Source organism: Lutjanus erythropterus, chromosome 14 (assembly GCF_056507025.1).
Source record: "Lutjanus erythropterus isolate fLutEry1 chromosome 14, fLutEry1.hap2, whole genome shotgun sequence".
NCBI lineage: Eukaryota > Metazoa > Chordata > Actinopteri > Lutjaniformes > Lutjanidae > Lutjanus > Lutjanus erythropterus.
In genome coordinates this window covers 6,023,436-6,046,403 of record NC_139330.1, presented here as the reverse complement: position 1 = coordinate 6,046,403, position 22,968 = coordinate 6,023,436, and the positions used below count along the sequence as shown (strand labels likewise).

The window sequence follows — 22,968 nt, the reverse complement described above, 5'->3', positions numbered from 1 at the left end:
TTCCAAGGATATAGGCAGTGTCACGTACATTTTAAACAGAGATGCAGGCATAACAGAATGAGTGCAGAGTGAAAAGTTAAGTTTAGAGCTCTAATTAGGATTTTCGAAGTTCAGATAAAATACAACATCTGAGATAGGATAGAACACAGCCATGAGTTTAAGTTGCTATCTTGGGAATTTGCAGCCGGCAGAAGCGAATAAGCTGCAACATAAACCCTCCAGGCAACTGCCCACTGTCAATGTGAGTCCACAAAAAGTACCTTTTTATACCAGTGATAGGCTTAGATTGTGTCTGATAACATTATGGAAAGGATCACTACAGAGACAGATAATCAGTAAGATATATTTCATTCAGCCAGAAACATCTATTTTGTTGCTCTCGCCAAACTAACCAGACACCCAGTGTAAAGTGTAATTTTAACACTGTCACTGTCGTCATCATCAGAAAATCACAACGTCTGCGCACAGATGTCTTCCCTCTCACTTCTCTCTTGATATTTTCACATCTAACACTGTATTTTCAAAAAAAAAAACAAAAAAACAGAGTGATGATTGTTGGAGCAGCGGAAAGATGAGTCAAGATATTTTTGGTGAGTTTTATTTTGTGTCTGTCGAGTTTCAATGAAAGCAACAATGACATTGTTAGAATTTCAGTTTTGCAAAGCTAATTAATTTGGTGGAAGCAACTGTTTCTGTTTAAACCAAAATGATCTTTAAAAATATGGTCTATCTCTGTAGCAATCCTTTCCATAACTTGGTCAGACACTTAACAATAATCTGGGTCTGTCAGTGGCAAAAAAAAGCACTTTTAGTGGACACACTTTGACGGTGCTCTGTTGCCCGGAGGGAATGCATTGCAGCTCAGTTTCACTTCTGCCGGCTGCAGCGTTCTCCCTCAATACTGGACTGATTTCTGAAATTGCCGTCCCCATTAGTCACTTGGATATAAAAACATGGTAAAACAGGGTCCGGGTTGAAAACTTAAAAGTTGCCCTTTAAAGCCACTTTTGTAGTAACCATATGCACCTAATCTATCGGCATATCTCTGTGAAAAACATCAAAATAAGTAATATCTTTGCAGTCTAATAACTATAGTTTCAAAGTGAGCGACATATGTAAGAACATAATGACTTGGAAATAAATAATTTATGATTTGTTGGACGCTGTAATTAGTGATCAAGGCGGTTCTGCTACATAAATGCTGAGAGGGGAAGGAGGAACAACCTGTTAGTAAAATCAAACTCCTGCCACATCTTACAGCTCCACTCTGTAATGTCTTTTCAATAGCCATTAATAGTCATTTTTTATCTGTAGCAGTGATGTAGCACACATTGTAGCATTAATTGAGAAAATGATTCCTCTCAGAGTAAAAGTCTGTCTTTTGTCTCTCCACGAGGTCATCTTGTGTAGCCTGCCTAGCAACGGTCTCCAGGCCTTTTCACCTTTGTTGTGACTTTTGTTCTCTCATCTCCCTGACATATGAGGCATGCATCGCATGTGGCACAGTGTCATCCACCCACAGCCCAGCTGAGGTATGTAGACCAGTGTTTCTTTGAGAAGTAATTTTGCAGGAGAGGGATACCAGGACAATGTGGCGGCAGTTGATTGTGAATGTCACCTTTTTACCAGGCAGTAAATTCTTTGTAGCTTCAAAAATTACAGAAATCTCACTTCATGCACACTAAGACATCTGGATGCTTGTTACTGAGCTGCAACTCACCAGCTACCAATCCATGTAATTTTCCAACTGTGCCAACTACTTGACTCTCTAAGCAAATAACTAAATAAATAACCAACTAACTAGATTTAAATAAATAAATGAATAAATCAGTAAGGGGATCTGCACTGCATAATTCATTTGAAGAGAACACATCCGTAGACAGAGCAGTTGCACTGTTCTGCTTCCTCTAGGGCTTGCTGCAGTTTCATCATCTCTGCACTAGCACAGCTATGTCTAATAAGACCAAACACTGTGCAGCACATCTGTCAGACATGTGCGTTTTCCAAAGCGGGACACGAGGAATCCTTGACATAGTATAGGCCCTCTGCTTATTAAAGGGGATTTCAAATGCTCTCATACTATTTGCAGTCTGCAAAATACATTAAAGAAAGGAGTGCATTGTTTATCAAGACAGAAAATCTATGAATAGAGAAAATCTATTTTTAATGCTTATGTAAAAGGTCCAAAAACATTTAATTAGAGCAAATACCTGTCCATTATAAATGACACCCTCACATAGCCTCCATAGAAAAGGAAACATCATAGAATTTGTCAGTGACTTATATTTAGCAAGGACTTATTTTTCTATAAAGGTACATTTATGCAGCTAATAAGGCTTAATGTGGTGGATTAAAACTCCAAGACCCACCTTGCAATGGGGGATTTCTTAAAGTGATTATTTATTAATCCACAGGAACCTACTACTATAGAAGGGATGAACCCATGTCTGCAGTGAACCCACTCACAGCCCTGTGCCAACTATCGAAGCAGAGTATGCTGGGAAGACTTGGCACAACATGAATAAACCAAGCTTGCCGTGGTGTTCCTGTATATTTTGGCTTAAAGGAAGCAGCGTGCTTTGACCAAGCAAAGGTATTCAGTCCTATTTTGAGTGTGCAAAAATTACGTCATCTGGTACTTTGCCTTTCTTTCTGCCACCAAATCTCACATCCCTTTTGTATGCATTATACAGTCCTACATATTTGTAGATGGGTGTCAGGCAGGCTCTTCTCTGCGCTGCATGCTGTATGAGCATACATAATACTTGAGTTACAGATGACTACACTGAAAACTCCACAATTCCAAGGTTGTTCCCTTCAGCATGAACGTCTCTCGCCCCCTCGACCTTTGTAGGACACGACCAGTCTACAATGACAACACAGAGATTAGCACATCATTACAGCGCCTGATGAAAATTTTAGCACACCACAGTTAGCGAGGGGGACATATCCTTTTTAGTGGTGCTCCCCATCTTCTTTTTTGATCCGCTGTAATGTGCCACTGAATCCCAAAGTCCTACTCTTTGCCTGCCATTCTGTGTCAATGCCATCCATAATAGATAAAGCCAAGCCATTCACATTACTATTAATGGCAATGTGTAATGTGGGGGCAATACATTCCCATAAATTCCTAGACATGGGCGGAGTGGCCCTTACCTCTACCCTGACAAACTGAACTAGTCACCCATCAAGGTAATAAGATAAAATCAAGATTCTGTGAATGTTAGACACAGGGGTCACAGAGGGGGGTGGGTGACTGCCCTTGATATCCTGTCTTGCATATGTTGCTTTAAGCTTCAGAGAAGGATCAGTGCAAATGGCATCATTCCTCTTCTCCCCACTACAATGTCCTCCACATCTCCTTGAAGTAAATCTAAATAGCTTAGAGTGGTTGTATTTTCCTCAACAATAAATTGAAGTAGACAGTGTGAAAGATGGTCTGGCTTGAATCTAAGGCCTTGTGAAAGCTTTCCACTCCCGGCTATTATATGAAGGTTGCCGAGTGGTCAGTCTACGTCAAGATATTCTGCATCATTTGCACAGCAGCCGTGGCTCTTAGTAAAACCAATAAGTTGCAAGCATGGACAAGAGTTGCTAATTGGGTGCGAGTCTCCTGCTGTATCAGCTGGCCACTAGCTAGCCCCCTGATAACGATACATGTCCACCTTCCTAAAATAGGCTGTCAAACTGCAGAAACACAGGTTGGTCAACAACTTCGAGGCCACATGTGACTCCTAGAGCTAAGAATAAGCAGAAACCTTAGCGCATTAACAGTCACGGTGAAGTCAGCCAGTCATCAAAGACAAGGTATTAATAGATCAGAACTGTGTCTTCTGCAACAGCAACACCAGAAAAGTCTGAAGTGACCAGTTTAAAGCATTGAGGCAGCTTTACCTACAAAAACTTCAAAGAAATAACTGGTGCAAGAAATATAACAGGGATATAGGAAACTAAGAAGCCACAACATCAAACACAGAGCAACTTCTGATTTCCTCAAATCCAATTATAATTGAAAGATTCCTTATAAAAGAGAAGAAAAGTGTGCACCATAATTGATGCCTCGACACTCAGTTCCTTTGACTCTCCATTCCTACTTAAGTCAGGTTAGTTATAATATAACAACTAAATAATGAGGTATAGAGACAACAGCATTGAGAAAAAACATCTGCACCAGCTCACTTTTGTTGACCGTGAATACCTTCCCTGAAAATAGATTCTGATACTTCATTGCATTGTGGGAAATGATCCATTGAGAATGCAACCGATGATAGGTCATAAATTGTTAATGTTATTGGAACAAGTTTTGAGTTTGTGTATGTATTCACACACAGAAGGGTGGAATTCTTGAGATACTTGTGTCCAGATGTCTCGAGTATTGTGCATCATCTCAGCAAAAGAACATTTGCCTGACCTACTTATGGTTGCTCTACTGCTCAACCTGCTATATATTTTATATTTTGCAGCAGCAGAGCCAAATGTTTTCTTGCTGTTTTATGACCATTCTCTGTAAGACAAACAGAAATACTCAGTTGTCTAAAGGGCCTATTTTTGATCGCGGTGTCACAGGCGAAGGTATTCACACCAAGTCAATTAAGCGGGACACAAAAGGACACTCTCTCCACCTGTCCTTGAATGCTGCCTTTCAGCTGTGATGTCAAGGAACAGTAACATTCAATAACAATCTTCAGCCCACCATTGCAAGTTTACCTTTTATAAATGCCAGAACAGAATATATGAATTAAAAATACTTCAATATAATGCCCATTCTTGAGAACTGGAACACATTATGTCCTACCAAAAAAGTTTGGAAAATCTTACTACTAAGACTCTAATTCTATTTTTTGTGAAAATGCATTCTTTAAGGATTTATGTATATAAAAAACATGGTCTTCATAAAATGTTTGTGTCTGCTTTAATTTCTAAATTTGCTCTGTGCCAGAAAACTCCTCTCCATTGCTCTTCTAAATCAAAACTAAATAAGAATTGTGGTTTAAAAATGTGCATTTTAATTAGTGTTAAGAGAATTCTTTGCAACTTCATAAAATATATAATGGCTACTCACAACAACTGCAGTGAAAATAAAAAATGTAATATTTTGTTAACTCTGTAAGATGCCGACTCCATCAGATATTCCATCTGATCAAGCTGACATCTATGCTGATGGAGGTGACACTTTTATAGTTAAATAATGTGTCTGACACCAGAACTTTTATCTTTTTTTTTTTTTTCAATCTAATTAAAACAAATAATAAATAAATAAATCAGTTAGCAAAGTCTGGACACGCCCCTGATGACGTGAACCCTGTCATAGAGGGTTTTTTTTTTTTTTGTTATATTCATTAAATATAAGTTCATAAGGATTTATAAAATGTATTTACATCAACAAAAAACAAAAAAAGATGTTTATCACAAAGACAAATTACATTATCAAGAGAAATTGTACGTGGGCAACATTATAATGGTATTTATTTCTTGCATAAAAATATATCAAACTTTCTGATGCCTAATAAATAATCTTGTATTTAATGCAACAAAACCATTAAGTGCTTCCTATGCTTTATATTATAATACAATGACTTTTTATGTGTCTGATGGAGTTGACAAAAAAGTCCTCAGCCACAAAAGAAATGCTTTAAAAAAAATAAATAAATCACTAGGAAGTTTTCCCATTAATTGGAATTTTGCATTTGTTCCCTGAAAGAGTTATAGAGCTTTAAAAAGAAGAAGACAGTTTTGATATAGACATTACAAACCCTGACACATGAATTCCTAACCACAGTTATCACAGTCAGAGGCAACGGATAAATAAATGTGGTGTAACGTTTCAGCTGATTCAGTCATGAACATTGTCTCTGTCCCAAATCAAGCTGGCCTCATAGGAAACCGAATACTGTCCACCACAGTCACCCAGCGGGACTTAACCATGTGTGCTGCCAGTCATACTGTGAGTGTGTGTGACCCCTTGACCATGGCGCCCATTCATTAATTGTCATACAACAAGCCCACTCCTCCCCTTCTCTGTTTGCGGGACCACAGATCATCTTGCCCCCACCCCCCCACCCCCAAAACAACAACAGCCACTCAGCTGCTGTTTGGCCTTTCATGAGGCCAAGTCCTCTCGGTCACTATAACCACTAGCCAGGCCACACAACTGGTGGCCTGTTTCTGTTTACTCACCCTTTTGCCCTCTTTGCCTGGCTCCCCCGGCTGACCTGGCACCCCAGCAGATCCCTGTGGAAAGGACATGCATCACACTGAATTGGGTGCTACATTCATGTGCATTTGGCATTGCATAAAGAGATTATGGCTTTCTTCTCTTTAAAACTCATGAAGACAGATGTTTGTGCCACATGTTCTCAGCAGACCAGTGGATAACCAGTGGGCTTATTTGCAGTGATACGAAACACAGCATTCGCTTCGTTAAAATTGCATGAATAGATGGGAAAATGTGCAGCTGTAGTTTCTAGATGACTTCTCCATGTTCCCCTTAATAGGCGATTTGCAGCCTCGGCTGATCAGAGCTTCATTTCATTATTCTACTCAGTATCTTAAATTAATCAAGGTATATGCTGAGTCGTGATTTTGTTTTGAAGTTCTTGTGCAGGGATGTGCTTATTATGGTCCTTCAATAATTGCTTGTTGAACTTTAATAGTTGTCCTTGATAGCTTGCAAGCATATTATGTGCACTTTGTCCAACAAGAAAAACAGATGAAAACGATGTACTATTCTTAGATATGATGATTAATTTGTTACCTTCTCTCCTTTTTCACCTTGTGGACCCTGTATGTGGCAAATAAAGATTTATATTTAAAAAAAAAAAGCATGATCACAGTATAAAGAATACATGCTATTTAGATTTTCATTATTTCAGGGAGAACAAAATGAACTTAAGTACCTGATTTCCTTTGAAACATTCTTTGTCAGCCTGGGAACCAAACAAACAATCAAAAACATGTCAACCAGCATGAAAACAACGCTCACACGATTCATATATGATATAACAATACATGCTTGCCAGTTACAGGCGAGCAACAGAATTGGTCATGAGGTAATTATCCTTGACCCGCAGTGAAGTTAGGGCATAACTATTACAACTCCCCAGACACCCTGCTGGCCACTGTCAGGAAAGGGCAGACAGAGTCGTCTACCCGCCAGGCCACTGAACGGACACAAGGCCACATAAAACATCTCAGCTTTCAAATACAAGCTGAATAATTGGTGTCCCTTTCCAATTGGCATCTAAAAGTCAAACACTGTTGACTTTTCTTGGAAACAGCTGCAGAAATGGACATTCACAACATATGCCTTCCACGTCAGTCAGGGGCCTCAGGAAAAGAACAAACAACAAAAGAAAAAAAACTATTTAACAAGGAGGCTGACAACCCTTACATATTTGCTGCTGTATCTATAAAAGAGTGACAGCTCTGACCTGTGACACCTTAAATAAAACATGCCTCAGTTTCCCTGCAGAGCTTTTTCTAATAAATCAATTATTCATGTACATCGGTACATCTTTTGTTGGCTTGTGAGAACCGAGTTTTGACCTTGGGTAACAAGCAATACAACGCAAATCCAGCAGCAGCATGTCCACACTGCTTTAATAACTTTCTCCCAACGACCAATTTACTGGCATGTTGTGAGAAAGTTTGCTAAACTGTGTTAGCAAGTCAGGGAAAGACTGTTATTTTGCTTGTCCTTAAAATGTGGAATTAGCATTACAGAATAGTTAATGGATGGCGGCAGCGTTCCGTGGGTATCGTAGGCACTTTGGTGACATAAAAGGGGCAAGCCAGAAGCAGTGGGACAGTTTTTGTATCACTCTAGTGCTGATTAAAACTGGCAGGCTGATCCCCTCATGATGTGTACATAATTAGCTAACCACCCGCTGTATACCTTTAATCTCCACTAGCCGTCAACTCCCTGGCTGCAATGTATTGAGAGTATGTGTGTTTGCATCTGTGCCCACACATTCACTATATGTGTTGATAGGTGACTATGCAAGCATCTGCCACTACATATATCTGCTGTCTGCTGACATATGTACCTTCAATTTGTGTGTGCACTGAAATGAGTACATTTGTGGGTTATGTTCTCTGTCCCCTGGATTTTACAGGACAACAGAAACAACACTAGCACAGCCTGTCCAATTATAAGATCGAAATACATAAAGCGTGTTGTAGTTCTTCCTGGGTGTCTGTAAATGCAAGGAGTCTGCAGGGACAGCCGGCAACCCAATAAGTGCATGTCTCACCCATGTAGGATACAGCCAGCGACTACCTGTCAACCTCCACCCCCACCCTGAGGCTTGGAGCCCCATTCTTCTCTGCCTGGCTGCTCATCCCTATCCTTTTTGGCCCATGTGAGGATGCCCACTGAGCCCTGTCTATCTGCTCCTTGTTTGACCCGTTCCCAGGCGATGGTAATGTGACACAGAGACTGCTCACCTGAGTGCCTCACTTTCCATCTCTGTGGGCCAGATGTTTTAACACTGCCTGTACCGCCTGGTCGACCAAAAGGCTGTGATATTTACAAAGCACAGTCCAGTCATTGCCTGGATTCCTACACTGTTTTCATTTGAAACGTACATACTTTTCAAGACTCGTCAAGCTAGCACTTCCAAAACATCAACACTCCTCAAATATCTCTGCCAAAGAGGAAGTTATCACCAAGAAAACCTTGTCCTCGGCAGAGATATTTCTGATAAAACTGGAGAAAAAGTAGCCAGCCAGGGGGAGTGGGGGCATTGCCACAAATTTGGCCATAAAAGCTCACATATGGTGGCACAATCTAATGCCACTCGTCCATCATCATCACACACTGACATTTATTAGTATTTATTCACATTTTAATGAGTTTCCCTATCTGATTGCAAACATGTAATGAATTATTATAAAGATAAATTAGGCTTATTGTGCATTTTAGCCCACAGTCTATATAGCTATATAGCTATTAATATTATTAGAACCAACCATTCCTGACTGATCAGAGCTTTTTGTGTTTAAGTGTGAGGCTGAGGCATAGTCTACAGTTTACTCATATAACACAGGCCTGTTACTTTAAAAGCATTACTTGTGCTGGACACAGCCTGGAAATACAAATACTTTCCCATACTTTCTTTCCTTTTCCCCCATACTTACCTAGAACTGGAAATGACTAAAATCATTCTATCATTTTCCATACTGCGTAGGAAATCTGCATTGCAGGTCAAAGCAGCATGAGTACATTTCAACATCTCTAGCTCTTCTGAACGTCCTCAAATGTATGTAGTTAACATAATTAGATGTAAAATAATGAGATGTAAAATAAACAGTGTGAACTTACAGGCTGCCCCGGAGCTCCAGGCAGACCCACATCCCCCTGCGAAAGAAGATAATAATTAGTAAAAACTCCTAAAACTTCACTCAATAACATCAAGGCTAAATCAATACAATATACATCTGACTTTTAAACATCTAGCCTAAAGGCCAGCCTTCAAGCTTGTGATAAAAACTAAAGGTCAGGTAGAATAAGATTTACTACGCATAGCAGTAATAGTTCAACATATGCACTATGTGCTATAGAAGGCCATTAAGTGGTATTTACAGTATGCCTTGAAATGAAGCCTGTCTGATGACTTTCACACTGTCAGACAACTGGCAGGTGGGCTGGTGCTATTAAATGTGACAGGCCTTAAAATAAACACAGCCGTACTATATCATGTAAAAGCTTTGCAGTATTAACAATGGACAGGTATGATAACATTGTTTGGTGACTGTGACATACAGGCAGTCACAAAAAGTCATATAAGGAAAAGTAGATGTCTTTTGACGCCAGTGTAACCCAATGTACTGTAAGCAATGAGCTCACATGCTTTTCACTGCCTCTCTTGTTTTTTTGTCTTTTCAGATAAAAGTCATGTATCACTGTCCAATATTTTTGCAGCTCTCTCCCCTTTTCACCACGGTACGTCATAAAGCACTGAGCTGAGAATCAGCGGACTTTACTAGCAATCCCCTTTTATCAGATGTGGATGAAAGAAAAAAAGGGCTTGTAGTTCATATCCATTTTGTTGTCTAAATGAATGTCACAGCTAAAATATGCCTGCTATGGGATATTCAGGGGACTCATTACTTTATGCTTCCAAATCTGCCTCCCTCTGTCAGTTTCAATACAAACAAACGCTCTCTCCACCCCCACCCCCACCCTCCCATCCGGAAAATAGGATAAAATACCCTGTGATTCTCTGTTGTCTTCACAGAAACACACAGACCTCATTATAACTTCAAGGCTGGCAGACAGAGCGTTGCACCTACAATTATGTGGTGAGTTCTTCCAAAAGACAACAACAACAACAACAAAAAAAAGCCCCAATACGGGAGGAAAAATAAAAGAGCGGGAGATATGGCAACTAATTACAGGAAAAACATTTCATCTCATACATGGAAAATAATCCCACTGTGGGATGAAAAGAAAAGAGGAACTTTAAAAAGACCAATATTTTCTGCATTGCAACAAGAGTTAATCTAATTCATGTCAGTGATGTCAGTGAATAGACTTTAAAGGGGCTGCAGATAAGAACAAGGTTTTGCATCAAACTCCTCTGCAGCACTTCCAGCTTGGCTTATGAAACTAGACATACTGTAGTGTTCTGTACAGGACATAAAGGTTTCCTATACATTTTCCATTTTAAAACTCCATAACTTGCCGGATTCTTTGTTTTCAAAACATATTTGACATCTGCCTTTCTTTTGCATTTCAAATCCTCAACCATCCAGGCTTTATATTTGGGATTGCCAAGCCAGCCCTTGGAAAACTTGTATTTACGCACTGTGGCCATAGCGTCCTATGCAGAAAGTTGGATGATGTTCCATAAATATCTCTGCCCAAAGGGAAAGTAAAAAAACCACTGCTACCTATACTGCCTATATAATTATTTTCTATGAACCTATTAAAATAAATATGATATTGCTGTTCAAAATTTTATTCCCTTTCTAAATAACAACCAAAAATGATTTTTAAAAAAGTTTATTATTCACTGTGCCCATGGAAATGATGATCATTACGCCCCTGAAGGTGGTTTCCTTACGCAGAAATGATAATTTCATCAGTGCAAGACTTACAAGCATGGCTTTCCAGAGGAATATGGAGTAGCCAGCCAGTAAGGAAAAAGTAGCAAAAAATAGGTTCCTGCAGCATAATTTTAATGATTTTTTAAATACATTTTAATGCCACTTATCCATCATAAAAACTGATCTTAATTATTGCATATTTATCTAATTGTAAAGGCTTCTAGTGCGTTTTAGCCCACACATTCTGTAAATTGCTGATCGTATTTAAAACCAGGACTATTCCTGACTGATCAGAACTTGTGTAAGAATCATTAAAACATGATCTGACATTAGTTTGCAATTGGTCTTAAACTGTATCATTAAAATGTGAGCATTTTACTCACATGACATAGACCTGTTACTTTAACACTGCCTGTGCTGGCCACCTGCTCCAACCGCCATGAAAAGCACTCTGCTTGTATAATCATTTTGACTTTTTAGAAATTCTGGATTTTATATTTCAGAAAACATGATAAGATCTATTTTCAATATTTATCCAGACCTGGAAATTACCTAAATCAAACTCCATACATTTCCATCCTGCGTAGGAACCCTGCACATACCTGCATCACTGTTGGATTTCTCATATTTGAGACCAAATGTCAAATATATTCTGAATCAAGAGTCCCCAAACAACAAGGCAATAGTATGCAATCCACATTTTTGCTCAGGGCTTTAGTGCCATAAAAAAACTGTTTAGAGAGGGCACGATAAAGGGATTTTGTTGGGTATGTCCATTACAAACAGCTCTCTCCATGAATATACAAATACTCTGCAAATATAGTGAGTGGAACATTTTCTCTAAGCCGGGATAAAAACTACTCTATATGACCATCAATAAGGTCTTGCTAAGTTATGATAGCAATAACAGTATTCTTTAGCCAGCCACATTTGGAGTAGCAATCATAGCAGCACTTCAAACAGATGGGCAAACCTGTTATTGAGACTGGGATTACAGCTCATGAAAGTCAAACACATTCCCTGAAGTATCTATTTTCATATATTAAAAAAAAAAGAAAAACAATTATAGTGTAATTTTGTCCAGGCCAGTCATGTATGGCAGACTCACTCACTTTGTTTCCTTTGGGACCAACTGGACCAACTGGACCAACTGGCCCTGGGTCACCTTTCAGACCCTGGGAACAAAAATATAGAATATATTGAAGTATATTTCTTTTTAGTGAGAATGACGGATTAAAATATTGTTAAAAAAAAAAAAAAACATAAGCCAGCATGTGTTACTGTATGTCAGTATGCTGACACTCAGTAGACAAGTATCTCATGCAGGTGTGAGATTCTCATGCCTGTCACAACCAGTCAATGAGAAAAGAGCAGATAATGTCAATCAGCAGACACTGCATATACCAAAAGCCAGCTGAGAGATTTACAATCAGCTGGTTACACAGCGTCTACCCCCTTCTCTGTTTTCCCTCACTGCACTTGGGTTTAGCAAGGACTGTCATTGTCATTGCTTTTACACCTTGAAGCAGAGGACCTGGGGGCGGAATTGAACTACGTGAGCTCGGGGCAAAGTCAAGCCTCTCGCCGGTGAAATGTGAAAGAAGGACAGCAGAGATAAAGAGTGATAGCTGATGAATGAGGCCTGACACATATTGACAGGCTAAATTTGCAGCAAGCCTTGTTAGGTGTGACATATTTGGGCCAGTAGAAGCAACTCTTTGAAATGGGTTAGGGGGGGAACAGGAAAGATGGGGAGTGTGAGCGGTCTGTAAAATGACTCAGAAATACAATAATTTGTCATGGTTAAATTTAGAGTTAGAAAGGCTATTAATAGTGAATTATATATCTGCAGAAGATGATTACCTACCTTTATCACATTACGTCTGGCTCCACCAGAGACGTGACTAATTCATTGCCTATTCCCTGCAAGCCTTGTATTAAACACTACCATTCAGAAAACAGAAGCCCGGGAACACTGGTGTAAAATAATTGCCCTTGTGGTATCAGCCGCTAATACAGCTTGCCTATAAGTTGCACTTACAGTGACATGATTGTGACATGATTTTATCAGATTGTATCACTTTATGTGAGCCCTCAGCACGTGCACACCGTCAATAATAGGGCAGCTGTCTCATAGCTGTGCATGAAAGCCCAATTCTTTATTTAAATCGACAGCCTAACCACTTTACTGGGGCAATCTGACACAAGGGGATCCAGAAGCAGTTATTACCAGAGCTGCGGCAGAAATGAAGGAGCATCAGAGTACAAGGCTCATCTGATAACAAGGACGTAAACAACACGGTTCTGTCGATTGTGGAAGAGTATTTGATTAATCTTGTAAGAATTTTTCCCCCCATTTTCGTAATAAGGACATTTTGTCTCATTGTTACGGTGAAAAGGGTCCTGTGATATAAACATGTTTTCTTATTGTGATTCTTTACAGTCATTATGTGGTTTTTCACACCACTGAGCTGACGTTTGCTCCCATTCACAGCGTTGTGACACTGCTATACATCGTCATGCATGGATGACATATGATTGCATCATCTGTCAAATTACACAGAATCAGTAATGTCAACATATTTATAAGACAGAACACCCGTCAACCAAACAACAAAAAATAATTTAAAGGTCCAGTGTGTAAGATTTACCTGCAGAATATTCATGAATGAGCAAATTATATTTAAAGAGGGAGGAAGTTCTCTTCCATGGAAGACACCAATGGGACGGTGAGGCGAGTTGGTTGCTTTCTGCAAGCTCACCACTAGATGCCACTAAGTCCTACACACTGAATTTCATCACATATTTGTGACCTTAGGCATAAAAAGAAGTCACGATTTTTACAGTGTGAAATGTTACCAAAAGAATCAGAAATGAGGTATACAGCAGTCCATAAAAGTATGAATATAAAACTGTTTTGTCAGTCACCTGGCCACTCCTACAAGATTTCCAGATATTAACACACACTCCTGTAAAGTGTCATCAAACTCCTTTTCACTCCCATGGAGGTTCTGATCACTCCTGACCCATATTCACATCGCAGCCCTCAAGCACAAACTGTGTATTGTCTGTGTATTGGCAAGTTTTATGACACGCTCTCTGATCACTTTATTCATTTTGTGTCATTTGAATTCATATGCTTGCAATTCATCTGAAGTGGAGCTTGAAAAACACAGGATTGGTTCTATATTACATTATCTAACTATTTAAAATGAAGCCCTGAAGCTACTATACATACAGTTTATACATGCTGAAACATGTTCTGAGTAGGACTGCAATATTTAGGTTTGAATGATTAAATAATACCATTACTCTGTGTGATTTGTTATAAGTTCCCTACTGAATGCACAATATGGATTTTTTTTCAGTTGATACGATGACCGATAATTACCCCCTTTTTGTGGCTGCAGGGGCATTTCCAGAGGGGATGCATGGAGCACTGGCCACCCCTGATATCTGACTGGCCACCACAAGTGTCAGCCCATTATCCTCAAGTATGATTCGCCATCTCCCCAGTGAGAGGCTCGACCTTAGTTTGAACCAACTATTTGAAGAGTGTTTTAAAATATGCATTGTTTTCTTTTGTATGTAGCTTACTTTTATTTTTTTACAAGGTTAATTTGCTTAAATAATTTATCATGAAAACAAAAGTAGTTTTCAAGATGAGTGTAAAGGTCTCATAGCCTGAGGAAAAATCTGACCACACCTACAATTTCTTTTTGAGGACTTAAAGAATTAAGTATTGTAGCTTTGTATTATATATTTATGGTGCCACTCTGTTGTGTTGTGACAGGTATTCATCTTTTAAATTAAAAAAATTAAACACAGGAATATAGGAAAGTGTGAGATACTGTAATGTTTGGGGCTTTTGTAGAGCATTTTGCCCGAGAAATGAAATGAAATGCTTTGACATAATCTGTCAAAGCAGATATTATTAGAGTCAATATTGACTATAATTTCATCATCAAAATAATTATTAATAATATAGATTTTCCATTATTGCTGATAATTCATCAGGCTGATATTTATCATGCATTCGTATTTATAAGTCATGAATATTTAAGATAAGGGTTTCACTGTTGCAAAATGAATTCCCTCTTCCCAGCATCCTCTCCTGCAGACTGCAGACACAAGACAAACCCTACTGAAGAGTTGACAGGAAACTGCCATAATTCAAATTCAGTAATGCAACTGGAATTGTGCAAGGTGGTGAGTTATTTTTCCCGTGGCACATGTCCTTATCAGAAGGAAAATTCAGGTCAGTCAGAAGCTCAGTCAATCAAAAAGTCCCTCTCTCACCATATATCCAATCGCACAACCCTGTTTTACAGTGAGCTTTGCAAATGTCACAGCTAATCTGTAAGCCACAAAAAATGTTTTCTGCTGGTAAATATTTTAATTACAATAGTCAACAAAGCAGTTTTACATAAAAGATTCAGAATTTATCAAGTTTGCCAAATGCTAACAGTGCACTCACTTTCCCATGTGTGCCTGTGGTTAATTTAGTATGACATAAGATACTTCGGCTTCGGGAAAGAAAAAGCACTTTTGATAAAAACTTGTCTCGACTGTGGGATTATTTTGATAATTCACAGACTGCAGTGCTGTCAGGGACAGGACCTATGGACATGCACAGCATGTGGACTTGTCTGTAGTAATATACACAAAACCAACCAGTGTAATTAAAAGTGAGCCCTCACTTTTTTTGGCTGATGTTTTTGCCATTCTTGCAGATGCCGTGCATTAAATCTTACTCAGGCAACCACAAAAGGAACATACACAGTTTTTTCTGTAACTGTCTAATTTATCTAGAGTAGTTGCTGTACCCCATGCTTTGTGAATTAATTCATAGTTGGTGCTTTGAATATGCTCAAATATTTATTTTGTGTTTGGTATTGGGGCAAAATTGCTTGTCCAAAAAGACTTTGACAGATTTATTTTGTCAAAAAGCTCTTATGGAATGCTTTTTGAGTAAGAACAACAGGCAGAAAGAGAAACACAGTGCTGCTGTTTTAATAATGGGTTGTGCTAATTAACGTGCAATTGTTTGCTCCCTGCATCACAAAAAAAAAAAGGTTTCAATTTAACAACTACCCCCTTTGGGAGAGCAGAGATTCATGATAAAAAAACAAATACTGTGTTTAATAAAACTGATACATGAAGATGTTTGTCCTAAAGCTCACAGCAAAAATGAAAACATACAGTATCCTTTTGCTGCAAATACTGTACAAAATTGTGCAGTCAAGTGTTACCTGCCAATTTTATAGACTTGTCACTGTGTAAAATTGTGCCAGAACACTTTCTCATCCTGTTTCTCTTCATTCTCCAAGCCTCCACTCTTTTAAAAAAGTCTTTCTAATGGACTTGTTCAAATCAATTTAAGTGTTAGTAATAATGTTATCACTTAAATAAGAACAAATCTACATGTCTACACCAATTGGAGTACAAAGTAAAATATAGAATTATAATAATTATAAAAGAAAGGGAAAACCTGAAGTATGTCAAATATTACAATATTTTGAACTATGCAATTGAAAACAATGAATTATGGAAGACTGCACTGTTTGAAGTAAGGGTGGAGAAAAAAAAATCAATATTCTTAAGTAATGTGATTTTTTTTACGAGTCTTAAATTGATTGCTGAATCTGTCTTTTCTCTCTCTCTATATATATATAACTACCACTTAGTCCATTAGCTCAGTGCTACATAGTGGGAATAACAATTAATGTGCTAATGGAAATTAACATTGTGATCACATGCTTAACATAAAACAACATGCCTGCTCAGACTCATGATCTTCTCTGTGGAAACAAACTAATAGCTGCTGACTTCACAAACAATCTGTTATTCTGGCTTCAGCACTTCACACTGACCAGCTACAGCAACCTCAAAATTCCTAAAGGATTTAAAATTTCAACTAAATGCTTCATTTATTTTGGGCTAACACCTTATTTAATTATTATTATTATTATTATTATTATTATTATTACTTTTTTTTTTTTTATAGCACTAGCTTGCTGAGAAGAGGAGCAAAATCTTGAATTCTTGTCTTTCTTTTTCAGATTTGGTATCCATGGCAAGCCTAGGGAGACAAGCAACCAGGAAAATTTAGAGGAAAAGGTGCCGGATCCTAGACATAAGCTGACACACATTTTAGTTAATGAAATATTAAAACACTTTTGGTGTACAATGTAAAATGAAAAAAAGTTGAGAAAACTTAAAATTTCCAGGCAACTTACTTCAATTGTGTTTTTAGTTTGGATCCCAACTCTAAGTTTTGAAAAAAAGTTTTACAAACTTAAACTGTTTTGCTGAGATAATTTATTTTTCATTTTTGGGGGGTTTCTCAGAGTTCAAGTTCATCTAAAGAAGAAAAGTAAATAATCTCAACAAAATATTTTAGGCCAGAAAAACTTGAGTTTATTTCAAAACTTAAGAGTCTGAGTTTGATTAAAAACTCAAAAATCTAGAGGGGGCAGTTGCCTTGAAATTAGGAGTTTTCTCAACTTTTTACAAGTGCGGAATGACCTTAGGCCAACAACGATGATGAATGAAAATTACAATTCAAGAAAAATATAACCATTATTCATTTGCATACAGGTTTTTGTCAAAGCTACAGATAGACACTGGAGAGGGGAAAAAGAGCCGCATGCAGCTCCAGAGCCACAGGTTGCAGATCCCTGAGCTAAATGTAGCAGTTTACTTCAAAATGTATCTTATTTACTACTTTTATATGTAGTGCAGAAATTACGCTGTTTTTGATTTTCAAAAACTATTATACTTGCTTTTTTACCGAAGAACAAGACTATCTTAAAGTAAAAAATAAAAGGTTTGAAGTGGCTAATCTAAATTGCTAAATATAGCTCTTAGCAAAGGAAAAACTCAGATATTGATCTAAACTACGCTGAATTAAATGGTCTCAACAGAGCAACACTAAATTATTCATTTATAATGTATGTTGATGATTGTCAAGAAGGTCCCATCTCTGAAGTACGAAACATCTAATGACCTCTTAAGGGACCCCCTTTATTTCTTCTTTTTTATCATCCTACCTACCACACTGTAGCCTAGTTAAGATGCTGCCCTCCTGTCTAATGGACTCAGTTGTGAGCCCACAGGCCCAATTCAGGCCCACAGTGGCGTGGAAGGAGATGCACACTAGAGGGGCCGGAAATATTGTTAGCTTTTGTTACAAGTCGCGGGCTTTGTTGCATTTACAGGGGAGGATGAAGGAGGGAGAAGGGGCTGGGAATAGGTTGGTGCTGGCTGTGTGGCTGCCGTTCCTGCAGCACGAGGTCAGAACACTGTGGGGAGCTGTGTACACTTGCCTGCTAATTACACACACCACTGTGTCTCGTCACTCCTGTGGCGGTGGGGCCACAAGACAATCTGGCAAATCCCCAGCCCAGGACAACTAAAGCAAGCAAAATAAACAGAGCCAGAGATGCGGGGATGTACAAATGCAGTCTAATTACGTTTACTTATACCTTTTACCAACCGCAGCAGCTGCAGGTCAGTGCCCTTGTCTGCCAAGAGGTAGAATAATTGCAATTGTTTTAGTTACTGTGCACAATTTAATCATCCCAAACTGGGTTTGGTCTATTGGGGAGAGGCTAAATTAAAATGTATTAAGTATTCAGAACATTCTGGTGGGGAAATGTTGTAATACTGAATGACAGGCCTTTAAAGCTCTGTGGAACAGGATCTCCAAGTAACACAGATATCTTGAGTGCCGGCCTACAAATGCCAGGGAGGTTACAGCGGGAAATGCCTTTTGTGACTTTCCATTTGCTCAGCGATACACCACCACATACAGCGTGCTATAAGACTTATCACGCTGACATGGAGTGCTTGAGAGATAAATTATTACAGTAGCATGTCTACTACGCTGTCTGAGAGTTTAAGGTAACCTAAAACAAAGGGCTGTTGTGTGGGGATATCAGAGTACAGTACGCTGTCAGAGATCCTCTAGTGCAGAGGATATCATGTTCTATCAGTGTTGCTTGACTCCTTTTTCTGTGACGCTTCACTCTTCAACTGAACATCATGTATCCCCAAATGTAACTTGGATTACCCACAAGATAACACGTTGCGCACTCCTTCTGTCCCATAGGACGTGTATCTGCAAAACGATACTAGATCACATGCTCATACACAGAATTCTGGCTTCTCAGGTGTCTACTCGAGCCTTAAATAACATACTAGCTTTAAAAATGGAATATGAGCTAATTGCAGTGAAGAAACAGATCGGGTAATAGAGTCTGGTAGTCACAGCAAATAGGTTAACCGAATTCATCGAGCAAGTTTATTTGCGTAGCATTACTTTTTTAATTTGTTTACAGTCAAAGATAGCAACCTACATATTTCCTGCTCTTCCTACCATCTTCGCCTTTTATATTAAAGGAGCAATATGTGACAATTGTGCATCCAAAAATTTGGCCAAATAGTGAGGTGGAGCCACAGACTGTACAATAAATATGTTGAAATCCTTTTTAATATACGATCTGGTTGGCTGAAGCAAGTTCCTACACTGCATGTTGATCGGCTGTGCATAACTGACACTGTAAAGCTAAGTCTGTTATCCTAAAAACACACACTCTGGAGTTTGCGCTCAGTGACCACCTGCATGCCAGACTCCATTAACATACTGCTCACTTTAACAATTATATGCCTTCAAAAAGATTAATTAATGATTTGAATTAATGAAATTTCAAAGGAGGATCTCTGATTAACTATTGTGGTCATTTTATTATTTATTACATTGAGTATATTACAGATTTATCCTTTAATATCGAAGCCACTGAGCCTAAATGAAACTGAACCAAGTGAGACAACCACCACAGATGTAATTGTATCTGTCAGTATCATTATATTATATATTAAATATGACAATATGGTCAACCCTTCACAGCTCTCACAGTTTTATAGACCTGAAGGAACCATGCAATAGTGAAAGGCTCTGTGCAATATCTACATTACAGACCTGGAACATCTGCAGTCTGGGTCCCTGCAAATAATGTCTTCTGGACTTTAAAGTCTCTTAGAACTGATCACTGTCGGTGATTAACTGGTTAAGAACGGGCAGCTTTATTTAGTTGATGAGGCTGAACTTCATCCACTCGCTTGGGGAGGCACCGCGGATACTGGATTTAACCCATTAATCCTGCACTGCTCGATGCTTGCTGATGAGACATGGGGCTAGGTGACCTCATATCTTTTATTCCATGTCCTGCCTTCGTATTAATCTAAATCAAACACAAGGGTTGGGTTAAGAAATCAAATAAATCACAGAAAACAGCACACAACTGTGGAAAAGACTCATAATGAAAATCCCATCACAGCTTGATTTATGCTGTAATTTCATGGTTAAGGATTCTGTGTTACATCTTAGATTTTCTTAGTTTCAACAGAATTTACAGAAGGGTGCAACACATCAGTTGCTATAAATGACTGAAACTTGTGTTGGGATTATTTGCTAAAACCCCACAAAGGGTAGAATTGACACGTTCAGTTTGATCACTTGAAAGCAGCTACAATCAATATTTTTATATCAATACTTCGTGCTTGCCTGCTAAAGGGGTTGCTCATAGTGACAGACAACACAGAATATTTGTAGTTTCCCTGAGCTCTACAGAGCGTTTTAGAATATATGAGCTCATTGTTTCATTTTAACGGCGCATGACTCTCCTGTTTTGGTTTACTCTCACTGTTTTCTCATCATCTTCCAGTAAGAAAGCTCTAAAAACCTGCTGCACACTATCTACCCAGCACTAAATGGCAGACAAACAAAGGTAGTGACTCACTGGTGAGCATTTTGGAGCATTTAGCAGCCAGATAGTCACTGGAGTTGGTGCAGATGAAGAGCAGAGCTAAAATAAAAGGCCCATTTCATTAGTGTATTATCACCTGAAAATAAGAATAATTGTTTTCTTTACCTTAGTATGAGCCAATTATATCTACAGAGGGCACAAGAGGACGAGACGATGTGTTTGCAATCTGCAAGCTCGCCACTAGATGCCGCTAAATCCTACACATGGGTCCTTTAAAACTGTATCCGCTGCAGAGAAGGTTTCTTATAAGCTGAGCCAAGAAGTGTCAGTGTCATATTCTGTGCTTCCAGTACAAAGACAGGTCCAGGACATGTTGTCTTGCTTCAGTTGAAACAGAGAGGACAATGCAGCGCTTGAAATGTCACGAGCAATTAAAATCCTTTTCACAGGACTTACTTGATGTGCTGATCTGTTTCAACTCTGCTAGATATATGTTTTGATGCAGCAGCCATCCTGTTGGTCTTTTTTATTGTTTCTAACTGGCTTGCTTGCTAACAAGATACAGCCAATTTGAAGAATATTTTTCACCTCTGTTTTAGCTAGACGGGCTGTTTTTGTGCTAAGCTAGGCTAAAGAGAGCCCCAGAGCCATACATTATTATCCACAACGTGTCTGCAATGCTTGACAAACAAACCTGCTAGAAGCAATGCCTCAAAAAAAAACCGCAGTCTCCATTTCTCAACTTTTCTTTGTTTTAAATCACTCAAGGAAGTGGGGCACAGTATAATAAATCCCCGGAGGGTCCATGTGGTGAGCCATGTGAGCGTGACCGAGGAAAGCCCAACCGCCCATGTGGGATGCACAAAGATCAAAAACAAGTCAGCTCTCCTGCTACCCTTCTAGGAAAACAGATTTATGTCACAGACCTATCCTTGTACTGGACACATAGAGGTGAAATTGATATCGATCTTGTCATCTCACCGTGGGCTTAATGGCATAAAAGCGGGATTCTTGAACTGTTGGAGAAATCCTTTAACTGCATGAATGATACCGTTGGTGGAAAGATATTGGTGAAAAATGAAATTGTCCGTTTCGATATTTCTAATAACTGACTGAATACTGACAAAAGAACGAGAATCTCATTTCTGTGAAAGCTTCTGACTGAGCACCAGTAACAATGGTGCCTCCCAGACACTCGGAGAGCAGTGAAGAGGGAGCGTCCAGGGGTCTTGGTCAATTGCTGCTAACTTAGCAACTCCCTACAATAGTCAGACACCCCCTGAGGACATTGTATCCCAAAAGTGACAAATCTAGAAACTACTCACAACCACGAACATGACTTTCTACAGGCAAACACCGGCACAGTTGATCGACAATGTTTCCCAGTGAAGATGTCGATCATATTATCATCATCTTGTTGCTGCTGTTTACATTCAACCTCATGCAAATTCAGAATCATTTCCTGAGTAAGTACACATATTTCTGTGCCAACAAATAACTAATATTAAAAAAGTATATTGAACTATATTTAAACAGAGATGAAAACTTTGGCATGTAATCTAAAGTCCACAGCATCCTGCAGCGAAGAAACAGGAAGAAGGATAAACCAGTTTGAAGATCGGGAAATTACCACCAGCCAAACTATAACCCACCTGTTGCAACAGCAGAACAAACTGGAAGATTAAGTGGAATATAAAAACAAAATAAATAAATAATGCCAGTTGAATTTAATCTGCAATGTGAAAGACGAAATTGAAGGAGAAGACATAACTGCTTTCTTGATAAATCTTATTACTGACAAACTTGGCATCCCATCTGACAGATTAAATTCTGTGAAAGCTCATCGATCTCTGATCACTCAGAAACTGACGGAGGGAGGGACCCCTCACATGTACTAAAATAATTCTCTATACTGTTTTTGCTTACTAAGTAGCATGTTAGTATGGAATTTGGGATGCAGCTGCAATGTATAAATGTGAATAATTGTACATATTGTTTAATTTATTTTTTTGTTTTATATTCTGTCCTATTCCATTCTAAATTTCATTATTTATCTCTATATGTGTTGTATTTTGTGTGCAGCATTAAGGGACCCTGTGTTGCATAATTGTAATTAATTAACAAAATTCCTTGATTGATTCCTCGATTA

The 22,968-nt window shown here is 38.7% G+C and overlaps 1 protein-coding gene across 1 annotated transcript in view; it reads right to left on the bottom strand.

The window, feature by feature from the left end:
• Positions 1 to 22,968, bottom strand: part of LOC146315109 (uncharacterized) — a 120,416-nt gene that overhangs the window by 60,876 nt on the left and 36,572 nt on the right. The window contains exons 12-16 of the mRNA XM_084735340.1: positions 12,162 to 12,224; positions 9,323 to 9,358; positions 6,897 to 6,926; positions 6,755 to 6,781; positions 6,178 to 6,231 (exon numbers count right to left, since the gene is read on the bottom strand). Coding sequence (XP_084591466.1) covers positions 6,178 to 6,231; positions 6,755 to 6,781; positions 6,897 to 6,926; positions 9,323 to 9,358; positions 12,162 to 12,224 — 210 coding nt within the window. The remainder of the gene's footprint in view (positions 1 to 6,177; positions 6,232 to 6,754; positions 6,782 to 6,896; positions 6,927 to 9,322; positions 9,359 to 12,161; positions 12,225 to 22,968) is intronic.